At 32.4% G+C, this 17,375-nt stretch overlaps 2 protein-coding genes across 2 annotated transcripts; both read right to left on the reverse strand.

Moving 5' to 3' along the window:
- Positions 1-4,631: 4,631 nt before the first annotated feature.
- On the reverse strand, positions 4,632-7,950 carry LOC145131406 (protein FAR1-RELATED SEQUENCE 5-like). The gene is made up of 3 exons (XM_079066094.1): positions 7,450-7,950; positions 7,063-7,115; positions 4,632-4,983 (listed from the first exon to the last, which is right to left on the reverse strand). Exons 1-3 carry the CDS (start codon positions 7,948-7,950, stop codon positions 4,632-4,634), a joined length of 906 nt encoding a protein of 301 aa, XP_078922220.1.
- Positions 7,951-14,897: 6,947 nt separating this feature from the next.
- LOC145131407 (uncharacterized) lies at positions 14,898-17,033 on the reverse strand. The gene is made up of 6 exons (XM_079066095.1): positions 16,893-17,033; positions 16,179-16,763; positions 16,069-16,092; positions 15,843-15,972; positions 15,408-15,763; positions 14,898-15,131 (listed from the first exon to the last, which is right to left on the reverse strand). Exons 1-6 carry the CDS (start codon positions 17,031-17,033, stop codon positions 14,898-14,900), a joined length of 1,470 nt encoding a protein of 489 aa, XP_078922221.1.
- Positions 17,034-17,375: the final 342 nt, after the last annotated feature.

Consider the following 17,375-nt stretch of genomic DNA (forward strand, 5'->3'; position numbering starts at 1 on the left):
ATTTCTAGTTTCCAACTACTTTAGCACGGCCCTTCAGCGTCTGAGAGATTGAGTTTTCGGTTTCGGAGTTCTGCCCGTATAATTTCCTGGTTTTCGCTAGAAACTTTGCAAGCTAAGCTACGCTTATTTTATTTCGAGTGTAACTTATATTTATATTCATAGTCATTATTATGAATATATAAATAAGATTTATCAGTGATTCCAAGTCATTATACTTATTGATCTACTTATGGGAGTGATATATAGGCTGGATCTAGTGAGGTGTTTTGTTAGGGCCAAGATCCTCAACCCTATTCCGGACCCCATATCTTCAAGAACTTTTACAATCTTGAACATATCTTAGGATCCTGACCATTATTATTATTATTATTATTATTACTTCCTAACATCTCTAACGGATATGTTTTTAGTCTCTTTCTCACATGTATAAAGTTAGTCAATATGAGACTCATTCTCAACGAAGAAGCACTTCAAACAGGCAAAAGACCCGGGAATACCAAGTCAAACCAACGTGTTCATTGTTATTCAATAGGATCCCGGGAATATCAGACTTATTGTTACTTAGAATAGACTATAAATACACATGTATTTTGCAAACAACACACACCTAGACTGACTGCAACAATTATACTCGTATATTCATCATTTCATCTGTAACTCATCTTTCAATTAATAAAAATTAACAAGGCATGTGATCATTATCACTTCCCAAGGTTTTGTGTCGGAGATTCTAACAAGGATCAAGGGCTTTCCTTGTAAACCACTTGTGTCACCTACTCTTGATTTGCTCACTTGATTCGATTACAACATCACAGCCTCTCATATAATTTGGTTGATTTACACTTGATTAATTTTCGACCAAAACAATTTGGCGCCTACCGTGGGGTCGTGGAGTTCGTAATCCTCAAAAATAATGTCTACACAACCAATCCTTTCTTCCTCCTCTATTCCCTTTGTTCCTCCAAAAAATCTTCCACCTCCTCCAAGTGGGTTGCCTGGCTAGAGGAAAACTCCCGATGTGCCAAAAAAGAATACTCCTCCGGTTGTTCCAGGATCTATGGGATCCCAAGAGCCTCATGCCTCGGTCTCCAATAACAAACTCTTCTCTATGATGAAGACGCTGACACAGCAGGTGGCTCAGTAACAGGGAGACAACAGAATGATGCTTAAGTAAGTAGAAAGGATAATGGCAGATATCCGCAAACCTCAGGAGGTGACACCTTCAATCTTGCAATCGAGGATCCTGAATTTCGACAATCCAGGATCCCTAGGGAAACGCCCAGAATCGACAGGGAGAACAATCCCAAAACATTCAAACTCCTGTGACCCAGGATCTTGATGAAACCTTTAATACTCCTAATAATAGAAATACTAGTAACTTCTTTAACAATAACATTTCCAATACTAACTCTATGGATCTTGATGCAGGAATAAGTTCAATTATGGCCAAAGAACTTCAACAGCTAAAGCAAAGGATCTCAAGTGTACTGGGGATAGTCCATCCTATACCTGAAGCATCTCCCACCTGTCACATGATCTCGAGATTTACTCCTGCAATAACTGATACTGAAGTCCCAAAATGTTTCCAAACTCCCAACATGAAACCTTACGTTGGGAATACGGATCCTGAAGAACATGTGGCATAATAAAGGGAAAGAATGGAGATTATCCCCATTCCCTCATATTTGAAAAAAAAAGCTTGCATGCGCACAGGTTTTGGTTCGACCCTCACATGATCATCCCTAAAATGGCTACTAAATGTTCATCCTTACTCTATTACTTCATTTGCACATTTATTTAATCTTTTTAACAATCAATTTTCTTTTAGAAGAACTTCTGAAAAGATCACTAGTGATCTTTATCAGGTGATCTAGGATCCTAAGGAATCCCTTAGGGACTTTGTGAACAGGTTTGGTAGGGAAGCCCTGACTATCCCCAACATTGGTATGGCAACTGTCATAGAAGCTTTCAAAATGGGTCTGAAGAAGGACTCTCCTTTTTGTGAAGACTTTGTAATCACCCAATGCAAAAGGATGGACAAAGTCAGGAGCGGAACATTAAGGTTCATCAGGTTGTAAGAGGACAAAGAGATCCTAGGAAGAAGAAATGAAAGATCCATAGAGAAAGGTCAGGATCTGCCTAAGACCCTAGAAAAACCAGGATCCCCTCTTGTAGACTCCAAGGTAATCAATGGTGTCTCTAGAGGTTCTGACATTTGTGGAACTTCTTATTCTACAGCAAAAATAAAAAGAAGAAAACCCCCAGAAGAATACATTGGTCGTGAATGATAAGGAAATCACATTCGATGAAGCGGATAGGGAAGGCATCCAAGATCCCCACCATGACAGGTTGGTGATCATTCTCTTCATCGCCAACCACTTTGTCAAAAGGATCCTTGTCGGTGGAGGATCCTCAGTCAACATCATACTCCTAGACGCACTGAAAAGGATGAACATATAAGAATCCGAGATAGTTAAAAGGTCCTCAGTGTTGATAGGATTCAATCGTGAAACAAAGCACACGATCGTGGAGATCAAGTTACCTATCTACATCGAGGGGTGAATTCTATACACCGCTTTTATGTAATTGATACCTTGTCTTCCTATAAAATTATATTAGGTGGACCATAGATCCACGACATGAACGAAGTACCATCAACGTACCTATTTTGGTCAAAAATCGACAAAGCAGATATTAACCAAATTGCATGAGAGGTTGTGGTGTTGTAGGTGAAGTGATTAATGAAATTAGAACAAGACTGCACAAGTGATTTACAAGGAAAGCCCTTGATCCTTTCTAGGATCTCCGACATAAAACCTTGGGAGGTGATAATGATCACCTGTCGTGTATGATCTTATTGATTTGAACATAAATTACAGAGAAGAACTTGATAATACGATTACAAATGATAAAGTGAGTCTAGATGAGTAAGGTGTCATAGAATTATCCCCGTTATGTGTGTTTTACAGGTGTATTTATAGTCTAGATTAAGTAACTAAATGTACGATATTTCTGGGATCCTGCTGAGCTAGTATTTAAAATGTGCTTTGACTTGGTATTTTCGAGTCTTAAGCCTGGTTGGACTGATTCTTCGTTGTGAATGAGTCTTATGTTGACCATTTCTATACATGTGACAAATAAACAAGAAATATAGTCAAAACAACGTATCAGAACCACTTTATTACATATCTAACTTTTATTTTATTTAATGATCAGAAAAGTTTGTTTGTGAGATACTTGAAAGAAATAAACCATCCAAGAGCCAATACCATCTCAAAAGAAACTATCATTCCACAACGCCTTGAAATGTCATGGAGAACAGTTAACAATAAAGTTGATTGTAGGGCCTTTGCAATGAGACATATGGAGACCTATATGGGACAACCAATCTCAAAGTGGAAACCAGGTCTTTATAAAGAAAGTGCAATTCAACAAACTACTTTATAGAAGCTCAGGCAAAGGTAAGTGCACCGAATGTTAACTTCTGAAATTAACATGTTGAAGGCTAAGGTGTTGGATCTTGCCGAAAAATATCAAAATGTGGAATTCACAGTGTGTACCGCTCATGCATACAAGGCTATGCAAACAATCCAAAAAAGGTTAAAATAATATTGATGATTGTTTGTGATGAAGTGTGATGATATAGGAGAACAGTTTGTGATAAAGTTGAATACTTTTGGAGGACATGCAAGATGATTTTGTGAAACAAGTTTGTGAACAAGTTTTAGATGGTTTCTTAAGTGTTTTTGAACATCGTTTAAATAATGTGTGAAATGCTTGTGAATAGGTTTTATTATTTTGTGTTGAATGATTATGTAATACAAACAAGTTTGCTTATTTTTGTTAGTTTTTTATATTCAAATATTTTCAAAGTTTATGATAATGATTTATGAAAAAAGTGTGATTGTTTCTGATAGTTTTCAATTTTATTTATGTTTATTCATAAATGAATACCAATATGATATATTTATTTACGTTTAATATGTAAATAATAACGTCTTCAATCATAAGTGAATACAAATATGATATATTCAGTTATGATTAACTTATGAATCATATGTAAATTTAACAAAGTTCACATATAAATATAACTTATTTATTAGTAAATTAGTAAATAAATATCATGTATACATCATATTTGTATTCATTTATGATGTATTCATTTCTGATAGTTTTCAATTTTATTTTTGTTTATTCATAAATGAATACTAATATGATATATTCATTTAAATTTAATATGTAAATAAAAACATCTTTAATCATAAATGAATACAAATATGATGTATTCATTTATGATTAAGCTAGGAATAATATGTGAATTTAACAAAGTTCATATATGAATATAACTTATTTGTTAGTAAATTAAAAAAAACAAATATGATATATTCATTTATAATTAACATGTATTTCACATATGAATTTTTCATATCAATAAAAATGTCTTAAGTAGTAGCTTTGATAAATTCATAATGATACAAGAATATTGTATTATTAAAACATGAATATAACTATAAAAATACATATGAATATATTTGTCTTTATTATTTAGTTACTAAGTAATTGTTTATAATTATTATTTGCATGTATTCAAAAATGAATAGAACGAAATAACATAAAAAAAAACAAAAAGCCTAGATGTCTTGTGTTGATTGAGCAATTGCAATTGTTACCGGACATGTACGTAAATTGTGAGAAACTTGTTCTCCACATCCTAAGCACATTTTATGTTCTTTTTTAGAATTAACATATGTTATTTCACCTGCACTTGGAATTCTTTTCTTGATTTTAGAACCTTTATTGTTTTGAACTTGTCGAACATGAATATTAATATCTTCTGGAATAGGAATAGAAACACTCATAAGCTTGCCTACGACTTCACCATCCATCTTGCTTTTCAATCCACCAGATGTATAATCACTATCAATTCTCGTCAACAATATTTGTTGTTTCTCAGCAAACAAAGCCAACTTGTTTTTTTCATCTCTTACAATATCCAAACATTATTCAAAACTATAATATGAATCATTGACTAGCTTCACATTCTCATGATCCCCTAAATCGGATTGATGAGAACTAAAACGATAATTTCTTGATATCACGTCCTTCCTCCATCTTTTCAGAATGCACCTTTCAGGAATTTCTTTAGCACCACGTCTCATCATTATTGTGAAAGCATGTTTGCATAAAGCACCCATATGGTTGAAATGTAACGACCCAAATTTTCAAAGAAAATTTTCATTTTTAAATAGTCAAAACATTTCCAGTAACTCACAAAATCTCAAGAACAATTGTTTTCAAATTCATAACATCTATAATTTTATTTCAAATATCAGAGTGTCCCATAAAAACCACCTGAGAGAGTGCATGTTGCGCCATCAAGCCTTGCCCTTGCCCTTCGGCTCAGAAATACCTGAAACAATCAAAAAACTGTAAGCTAATGCTTAGTGAGTTCCCCAGAGCATACCCCACACAATCCACATAATCACATAACCATATTAGCTATAAAAGCTACATAAACCACATAATCGATGCATATAACATATAGGGATGTCGTGGGCTCGTCCCCAGGGTCTTACTCCAGGATGTCATGGGCTCTCCACATGGTCTTACACCTAAGTGACATGGGCTCTCTCATGGTCTTTAATAGGAAAGCCATAGGCTCTCCACATGGTCTTACATCCGGTTACCATGGGCTCTCCCATGGTCTTTAGTAGGAAAGTCATGGGCTCTCCATATGGTCTTACATCCAGGTGTCATGGGCTCTACAATGGTCTTCCATATAAGCATACCACATATACAACTAGCATACTTCCTAGCACATAACCAACTATCATGCCTCATAATATAACTTCAGCTAGTGTACCACATATCATAGAATGGGTCGGCCTTGGTGCCTTCGACCCATTGGTATGGTGAGGAGACTCACCTCTCAAAAGTGCTGAACTGATAAGATAAGATCGGATAAGTCCCCACGCTCAACTCCAACTTAGCTGCCTATAACCATAATGTGATTAACTTGTTAAACTCCCGAAATACCATAAATACCCCAAAAGTCAACCCTAGTCAAATGCCAAGTCAACAGTCCATGTTGACCCCAACTCGTCGAGTGCATCCAACAATTCGCCGAGTTACCTTAGTAATTCATCAACTCGCTGAGTTACTTGAATAACTCATCGAGTTTCTTAATGTCCAGAACACCGAAAACCCTAATCCTTCACCGAAACCACTCAGAATCTCAAAAACGGGTAAACCCGACCCGACTCGTCGAGTTGGCTAAGAAACTCGTCGAGTCCCTTCAGTCTTCTTTGTGTTCAGTCCTTTCCAGTGGGATCCAAGGCTCCAAACTATAGATCCAACCCCTTATGGTATAGTTACCACATAAAGTTGCAAACTTTACGTGCATGCAAGGCCTCCCAAGGCTAAAACACTAAAACTAGGGTTCATACAACACTTAGGACATGGAAAAGGGCTTAGACTAGGTAAAGGAAGCAACTTTATGTCATGAAAGACCTAAAGGTGTCCAGATCTAGAACCATATCCTTATGACAAGTCCAAATCCGATTTTGACACCCTCTTTGCACCAAAAGTGGCCATATTCTTCCATAAGATGGGATCTAAGCAAAAAGAGATCATGGTAGCAACTTTTTACCTCTAACTGGATGCTAACAACTGGTAGATGCCGGATCTAAGCCTTCTCCTCACTTTAATCTCTTCATTCTCCAAGTTTCCTTCCAAAAAGCCCAATATTCACTCTCCAAAGCTCACACACACTCAAGAAAGCACCAAAACACGGCTAGGGTTTCTCTTTGGATTGGAAGAACGATGAAAGAGGCTACAAATGAGCCATAAGTTCTTTAAATAGGGTACAAACCCCTGAAAATTAGGGTTTTCCTCTACAGCGCCTACTCGTCGAGTCGGGGCCTTCTGACTCGTCGAGTAGGTTCTAAATCCCGCGTCCTCATAATGAACTCTACTCGACGAGTTGGAGCTCCCCAACTCGTCGAGTCCTAGCACAAAACCCTAAAACTTAGAGAATTAAATGATATATGGAACAGACGTTACATGAAATATTCACAACTGCAATTTATTTCTTTCTCTTCAACTTTTATTTCAACCTGATACAAAAACATAATAAAAAAATGAAAAGAAGAAATTATACATTTAAAATCATATATAAATACTCATATTCATATATGAATACTCATATATGAACAATCATATATAAGTATTCATATATGAATATCCAATCATATATAATAATTCATATTCATATATGAGTAATCATATATAAATATTCATATATAATAGTCACATTATAAATATTCATATAAGAAATTAAATTCATATATGAACATGTTCTAATTTAAAATAATCAGAATATTCATATATGAATATTCTCATATTTATGTATAAAAATTACATTATTCATAAAAAAAACTATTCAATTACCTTGAATTCATTTTTAAATTCACGTTTACTGTTGTTGTGTTGCACACTATAAACTTCCCACCGATCTTCAATACCAACATAGGAGTATGTACTGAAAAAAGTTGTTTTATATATTTCCTTTTGCACCTCAAAAAATAATGTACTTGTATAAACTTTTGATGCTTGTAGTTCTATTTCTCGAGGTGTTTCCATTCTATATGATGCTTTCTTTGTTGCCTTATCAAGCTCTCGTTGAGTATTCCTTTGATTTTGAATAGCAGTGTCGTAATTCATCATGAAATTCAAAAGTAAATTCTCACTTTCAGAGTAGGTATTAAAGAAATAATTCATACTCTCTGACCTCGACGTAGTCTTCATCAACCCACACATTGGGATATCGTTAAAATATCTAGGTATCCATGAACCACATTTTGTAAGCATGTCTTTAAACCATCTCGTGTATTCAAGATTGAATTCCTTCATAAGCAAACCCCACTTCACCTCAAAGACATTAGGTTTCATATTCATGTCCCAAACAAGCTTCGATATCTTTTTCTAAAGTCTGTGTTCATAAATAAATCATATGATATCTGTATTAAAACAAAAATAAAATAAACTTCTATATTTATTCATAAATGAATAAATACTACTAAGTAAAATAATAATAAATATTCACAAATGAATATACTAATATTTAAAAAAAGTACTATATTCATCTATGAATAAGTAATACTATGTAACATATTTGAAATATATTAAAATAATACCTTGTTTTTCAACTTCTTCATTATATGCCGCATACATAATCGGTGCTTTGAATTAGGAAACACATTCTCAATAGCTTGTTTAATTGCCACATCTTGATCAATTAAAACTAGTGTTGGTTCTTTCCCATGAGTTTTAAGAAACGCTTTAAGCAACCAAGAGTATGAAACAAGAGTATGAATCAATGTTTTCACTGCTTAGCAACCCCGCTCTAATAGTAACTGATTTTTTATAGTGGTCAATAGCAGTAAATGGAACAAAAACCATTCGATACCTATAACACAAAAAAAAAGTCTTCATTAAAGTAAATGTTTTATGTATTCATAATTGAATATAAAAATATTCATGTATAAATAGAGTTACAATATGTATGAATATTAAACATAAAGTTAAAATATTCATATATGAATAAGCTATAAAAAACTAGATATAATAACTTACTTATTTGTTTGGAAAGTCGCATAAAATAAGATAACATCACCAAATTCAACATAATATGCCTTCTCCATTTCATCAATCCAAAAATAGAGTCCAAAACATCATCTTGACAATTAAACTCAAATGAGTAATTTGGATAATGAGCTCGACAGTCATTCATTGTGTTTACTATGAACTGGGCATCTTTATAACCTATAACCATGTTGATATCTATCCTTAAATTTTTCTAGTCAACTATTGTGGGCTTTACAAACTCATACCCACCTCTCAGACTTGCCTTCAACTTATGAGCCATATTTTGGCCTATTTTTTATGTGGAAGCACACACTATAAACTATTTTTCTGAATATGACATTTGCCTTACTTTTTTTAGATCACTTCTCTTCTTAAGTGGATGGTTGTGAAGTTCATCAAACTGAAAAACTTTATAATTTGGAGTTCCATACACATATTCAAATATAATCTTCGCTTGATAACCAATAACTCTTGAATTTGACTTTCGTTTCCTCCTAACATCACTTGTACCTAATGTGTCACAAGATTTCTTTTTATGTTTGCCACCACGATTACATATAACATGTTTCTCCTTTATAATCTTGTTATCAAACATTGTCTGTATGCTCAGTCTCACATCAAAACCACCAATTTCAGCATACATAGAATACATTTTGATGGCCAACTTTAATGATTTGAAGATTAAACGTTCAAATGGAATAAGTTGAACATGTACATCTGACTTATAGACATGTTCTCCGATTACATTACTATAATCATCTACTGAACTTGAAGATTCACCTGATAAAAAATTATAAAATCTAAATCAATCTAGTGACACTTTATTATAATCAATAATAAACACAAAGGCACTATTTATTCACATATGAATAAACCAAAAAACAATGTTTATTAATGCATGAATAAAACAATCATATATGAATACATGAAATTCGTATGATTCAAAAAATATAAAATAAAAACAGCATTTATTCATATATAAATAAAATGAAAATAATAATAAATTCGAAATTACAATTATCACACATTTATTCATATATGAATAAGACAATAGTTTATTCAGATTTACAGATTCATATGCAAATACATGATACTCACCAAAATTAAAAACAACATAAAAATTCAATTAGTGATACCTTCAATAAATGAGTTCGTAACATCTTCTTCTTCACTCTCACACATCGAAGAATACAAATCACCATAAAGAACACTCGAATTTGACATAATAAACCAATTGAACTGTAATAAGCAACAAAAACAATCTTAATATCGATGAAAATCATGATAAAATAAAATAGAAACTGAGCGACAACAAAATTAAAACAAAAAACACAAAAAATTATAAATATGAAAACCTGATCAATTTCGTATTTGTCTCACTACAGAGCGTCAAACGATTTGCTTGAAAATTAAATCAGTTCCTATCAGATGATGCAATTGCAATAGAGATCATATGAAAATCTGATCAATTTTGAATTTGTCTCACTTCAGAGCGTAAAAACGATATGCTTGAAAATTAAATCAGCTTCGATCAGATGATGCAATGGCAATACAAATCTCACACTTCACAACAAATATCTGATGAAACAATTGCAATACAGATGTGAAACTTCACGATAAATGCATAAAACGACTCAAATTGAACGAATACGTGTAATTGATAACAAATTATATAAAGAAAGAATCTTGATAATGAATTATGATATATCTGATTCAAACGAGATAAAGTATAGCGAATATTGATTGAAAAGGAAGAAAGAATAATAGGATTGTTATTTAATATCTGAGGAAATTGGAAACTAAATATGAACAAAAAAGAAGAAGATCTAAAAAGTGGCTAATTTACATACATACCCTTAATGAATAAATGATTTGCATGTTTTTAAGGTTTACATGTTAGTTAAATAATTGGCTGAGAATGATTCCCACATTCTCAACCTTTTTGATTTTCTCAATTGAACTTATATATATATATATATATATATATATATATATATATATATATATATATATATCGAGAGAGAGATATAGGTTCAAATGTCTCCAATAACTATTGTGTGCATGAATTGACCAATCAAAATTTAGGAAAAAAGAAATCATTAATTAAATTAATAAGGGTAAATTAGTAATATTACATATATGTATTAATTAATATCCAAAATTATCCCTTTATTTAAGGGATCAATTTTTATTTATCTATTAAAACCGTACTCTACCATTTCATCGACGCTACAGCCACTTCTTCATCGTCCATCTCCGTCTTAAATTGTCTTCCTCCACATCTCTGTTGTTGGCCACCATCGTCTTCAAGCCGATCACCCTCCTCTGACGGAAACGTTTTCGGCAACCTTCGTGATTCCTCTGATGGAAACGTTTCTATAACCCTAGTCTGGCTGATTTCTATACCACCACCATCGTGATCTCCGTTATAGTTGGTTTATTTTATGAATAAAACAACAACATATCGATGAACTAAACACCAAAGTATTGAAGGTATGTATTTGTGTTCCTGTTTATTTTATAAGGATAAATATTTGTCGAGCGACTCTCCTTTATTGAATTAAGGACAACTGTTGTTTTTAGTGACTTTGTATGCATGAATTAAGTTTTCGTAAAATGTTTGTGATGAAAATTCATACATAGGGTAAAATATTTATTCTTTTTACATGATTATCAAATACTTATTACCTCCACTAATGGTTTATTTATTGTTTTTATATTGTTGATTGTTTTTCATTTTTAATCATTAGTTTATTGTTTACCATTTTTTTATGAAATAGGTTATAAATCTTAGTTGTTAATTGTTTATTGTGTTAAAGTAGGATTGTTTGTAAAAGAGTTTGATCCGACGAAGCTTCAATGAAGAAATTATCTAATTTAATAGCAAGTTGTTGTGTATAGTTATGAATTGGGATCTCCATAATAAGTCATGTTTATGATGTATTTGGTTATAAATAATATTTTTTTTCTTGTTGTCCTATTAGGTTTCTTCATTCGGGACATGTTTAGGCCTTTTTCTTAAAAGGAACTCATGGAAAGTTTGGTATTCTACCAATACAATTTATAATGAATGTTATTTTAAGGCTGCAAATTCTTATAGAATGAGAAAACACAATATTCTTTTAGAATGAGGTTAGTAACACTCATCAATTTGATGCCTATTATTCTGATAAAATTCGATTTCAATCTCCTTATTTGTCAAGATAGGAAAAGTAAAAAACATTACAAGATAGGAAAAGTAAAAAAACATTATGTGATGTATTTTTTTGTCATATAAAAGAAAATAATATTATTTGAGTGAATTCTGTAGTGTACTCTATCATAATTTATTTATATAAATGCATTATGTCATAATGTCTTTAAGAATGTTTGTTGACAAGTATATTTGCTTAACTGATAAAATAACGAGTAATGCATGTTATTCTTTCAGAATACCTTCAATAAGGTATGGATTATACAAGAGAAAGACTTGGAATGGAGTTCAAAAACAAGTATATTTACGAAAATTACATTCTTACCATAATACATCACATTTTCGTAAGAATAGTTGGATTCAATTCGATTATTTTGACCATTGAAGAAGATCAAGTGCATTTATTCAATAATTTTATATTTAAGAATGCAATTTTATAAGAATTTTATTCATTTTTTATGACATTCTGTTAGAATATTTGTAATTATATTAAAATATATAAGGTTTAATTCTGTAAGAATATTTATTAATTTGTATTTAAGTTCGGATGTCTATGAATACATATAAGAATGTTGTTATTATTCAACTGGGGGTTCAAAAAAATAATTCTTTAATAATATTCTAATAGAATACCATTCTGACATAATCACAAAACATCATTCTAACTAAATAACATTCTGATAGAATAAAATCGGTTTATGCTTACAAATTACGTTTGAAATTGAATTAATTTAAAAAATCAGATTTTTTTTAGTCAAGAGCATTAATTATCCCCTAAATCTCGAATTTTCCTTTTTATAATTTTTCTTAATTGACTATAATACCCTTATAATGAATTTATATGGTATTTTTAAATTATCTTTAATTTAATAATATTTATTAATCACTTACTTAAAATAACTAAAATGATTGGACCACAATCAACCATACATGCACACAATACTTATCAAAAACACAATAGCCTAACATATATATATATATATATATATATATATATATATATATATATATATATATATATATATATGGAGAGAGAGAGAGAGGTAAGTTCAATTGATAAAATAAAAAATGTTGAAAATGGAAATCATTCTCAGCCAATCATTTATTTTTGCCGCAAAACCCTCCGTTGTACCGGCTGAAAGGAAACATAGTTGTTTCTTTTTTTAATTTTTAAGTAGCTATTTTTATCGAAAAACTATTTTAAATATATCAAAATTCATAATTTTTTATTCTATACAAATAGACATCCATATCGATATAGTTTTAAGATAAATTTTTTTTTATAGTTTCAGCTTTCGTAAGTGAATAAAAATGTATCAGATTTTATTACAATACATACGTTAATCACTTATGAATAAAAAGTATGCTTATTTTTTTTTACAGTTTAACTATCATTCATATATAAATGAAATATGTATTAGCTCTTCTCACAAGTTATATTCATATATGAATAATGCGTTTATCAGAATTTTGTTACAGTTTATTTGTTATTCATATATGAATAATGAGTTCGAACTTTCAAAACATTTCGTCTTTTATTAATATACTACTTATTCATATATGAATAATAAATGAACTGTAACATAAATCTGATAAATGTTTTATTCATATATATGAATATAACATATGGCGATAGTTAATATACGTTTTATTTATATATGAATATAACATGTGACGAAATATGATGTAAAAAATATATTTTAGGTAAGAAAATTTTATTATGTGTTATATTCATATATAAATGATACTTAAACTGTAAAAAAATTAAGCATATTTTTATTCATAAGTGAATACTAAATGTACTTTAATAAAAATCTAATTCATTCTTATTCACTTATGAATAACGTGAACTGAAACTATATATATATATATATATATATATATATATATATATATATATATATATATATATATATATAATCTTAAAACTATCAATATGAATGTCTATTTATAAAGAATAAAAAATTATGAATTTTGATATATTTAAAAGAAAAAACATCATAAATGGTCCCTGTGGTTTCCCAAAATCTGATGTTTAGTCCCCGTGGTTTAAAAACCTCATAGATGGTCTCTGTTCTTTCAAAACTTTTGACAGTTGGTCATTATCCCTCACACCGTTAGAACCCCACCGTTAACTCTTATTTCATTAAAATAATACAAGGGCAAATCGGTCTTTTCACCAGTGCCCTCTTCTTTATAAAGAAATGCATGTATGATATTTTGAAAAACCCTTCTCGCACCCACCCTCTTCTACTCTCACTCTAATGTGCATCCAATTGCAAAACGAATTATGCGAGTGTCGAAGATGGCGATTTGTAGATGTGGAACGGAAACAATGAAGTTAACCTCATGGACGGATCGTAACCCAGGAAGGCAATTTTTGAATTGTTCAAGATGTGGCTTCGTAAGGTGGGTTGACCCTCCGATGTGTGCTAGGGCATTGGTGGTGATTCCAGGTTTGATACGATTAAAGAATCGATTGGAAGAGAGGGTTGCGATTGCTAGTGCAGAACTGTGGAACTACCAGCTCATGTTGTTCTGTTCATGGATGTTTTTTTTAACCAGTAAGGTGGTTGAAGGATCTGGATGGTAATAGGATGGGGGTTTTTGGTTTCTTTTGTACGCATCTAACTAGTTCAGGGGTTTTTGGATTGTGATGGAATGGGTATTTTTGGTTTCATTTTGTTGTATGAAGTGTAACAAATTAAGTTAATGGCATTGATGATTATGTATTTTGTTATAAATCAGTGGTTTTGATGTGCATTTTCGTATGATACATTGTTATAACTGCAGCTTGCAAATGGTTAGGAATGGTATTTCAAATCTACATTGTTATACATGTATCTTTTTGAGAAAGGTTTGGAGAGGGTAATTCATAAGCAAAATGTTGATAAAATCATTACAAGTCTGTGTTTAAACATGAGACTTAGTTTCAACATACTTACTGATGGAAGGTCTTAACCCATACAAACATTACAAAAGACCTAATTACGATAATTTAAACAACCAAACCATAATTTAAGTTTCAAAAGACCTAACTACCCAAACATCCAACTAACTACTTAACAGAATTTCCAACCCCCTTTCCCTTTCCTTGTGTCTTCCCCTTTGCCTGTGTCTTCCCCTTTGATCCAACTTCACCAATGCCTCCCTGCCCTTTACATGTTCTGGAATTGTGCCCCTTGTTATGACACTTTGAACATGTGACTGCAAGAAATTTCCTGCTCAATTTAGTGGTTTGGCTGTTGGGCTCATCAACACCTCTCCTTCTCTTCTTTTTTGGCCTCCCAACCTACACATATGCATTTATTATATTTAAAACATAAACATACATGCTGGCATTAAAAGTACATATCTAGCCTTGTTGACATAACAACTTGTGTGTGATGTTTTGGTGGAGTTAAAGTGAATGGACAATCACTTTTTGGCCACATTGAACGACCATTTATTGGATCAATTTTGTTCAGATACATGGCTCTCCATGTTGATAACTTATAGCAAGGATGGACCCAATCCTCAACATCAGGGGCATCTTCTCCATTTTCAATATTTTCCATATAGCAGAAACAGCATGCCTACATGGGAAACCTGTAATCTCCCAGAACCTACAAGTGCAACTTCTTTCATTTAGGTTCACCACATACTGATCCTGCCATGTGCTTGCAACTTGGTACTTTCCTGCCCCATTATACTTAGCTACATACTTTGTTGCTTGAGTCTTAATCTCCTCTAAAATTATAGTTGCAGTATTACTTAGTTCCCCTTGACACTTATCTATTTCCTTTTGCACAACACACAATCTCTTCATGAGATACTCTCTAATATACTCTAAGCAGGTGATGATTGGTTTATCCCTACCTTCCTCTATCTTACCATTGAATACCTCACAAAGATTATTCAACAAACAATCAGTGTGTGCCCTACCTGTGAAAAACATATTCAAAAAGAGAAATTACAAATTTTATATTAAAACATAAAACTCAACAACTTCTTAATGACATACCATTGAAGTGAGATTTAGACCATGTCTCTGCAGGAATCTTACACAACCAAGAATGAGCTTCATCATTCATTTTCTTCAACTCATCCGTTGCATATTTAAAGTGATTTAATGTTGTTGCTCTACCACATTCCTAAACCAAGTCACTCAACTCTTTTCCTTTCCATTGTTTCTTCAAATTCTCCTAAATATGCCTCAAACAAAACCTATGTTCTGCATTGGGGAATACCTTTGCAACTGCTGGTATTATCCCCTTAACAAATGCAGATATAGTCAGTTTCATTTATAAAAATAGAAAGTAAGGTACACTATCATGAGAAATAACTAGGTAATACATACCTTTTGTCTATCAGAAAGGAAGGTAAAATTTGAATTTGCTCCCAATTCCAAGTCTTCTCCTAACAGTTCCATGAACCAGGTCCAAGAACTAGTTGTTTCAGCCTCTACCACTGCATATGCTAGAGGGTATATTCCATTATTTGAGTCTAGACCCACAACAGTTAGTACCTGCCCAGGATATGGGCCTTTCAAGAATGCACCATCAACTCCCAGGAAATCCCTTAACCCAGCTTTGAATCCCAACTTCAATGCACCTAGACATATATATATTCTTCTAAAAGTTCTTGTAGTAGTCGACGAGCATGGTTCGGGATACACATCTATCCTAACAGTTGAACCAGGATTAGTGTTTAGCAGTTCCAAAGCATAATCCCTCAGATACCCATATTGAAGTTGGTAGTCCCCACTAATCACACGTTCAGCCATTTGCTTTGCCCTAGCAACCTTTTGAACTGACATACCAAGCTCCAACTTCTTACACAACTCCTCGTGTAAAGCTTTGATTGGAATTTTAGGGTTACTCTGAATTTGTGGAACAATTAAGTTTGCTAAATATTTGGATGTACAAGCTTTAACTGATCTTGTCTGCAAACATTTATGGATATCGTGTATTATTTTCACCAACCAATCCTTATTCTCATCCGGCCTCGAGATATGGACTGCCCAAGGACATTTTCCTTTTTTACTAATCACATTTTTGCCCTTGCACTTTACCTTACTTCTAGTTGATGGCCCACCACATTGAACTGTTTCAGTAGATTGGCCCACAACACCTCCACATCTTACCCTTATCCTGATTTTATCATTTTTTGCTAAGTATAGGGACCTCCTTGTATTTACAGCATGTGAATGCATGTAGTCCACAACTTCCTTCTTTGTTTTGAAACACTGACCCACCCTATATGGTTTTAAATGGATCTCCCCATGTGAGCATGGAGTTGACCTACTCAACTCCTTAAACATTTTTTTCCTTTCATCTTCATAAAATCTTGCATACTAATAATCATCACTTTGAATAACTTCCAACTCTTCATCAACTATGTCATTCCCTATACTTTCGGGTTGCTTGTTTAAAATTCCATGTTCATCAACATCCACGGCACTTTCGAATTCACTCATGTCTACATCCACATCAAATTGCAAGTTAGACTCATGTACAATGTAGTCACTATCATCAGAATCATTTCCACTATAAAT

This window comes from Lactuca virosa, chromosome 8 (assembly GCF_052849685.1).
Source record: "Lactuca virosa cultivar CGN04683 chromosome 8, Lactuca_virosa_CGN04683_v6, whole genome shotgun sequence".
NCBI lineage: Eukaryota > Viridiplantae > Streptophyta > Magnoliopsida > Asterales > Asteraceae > Lactuca > Lactuca virosa.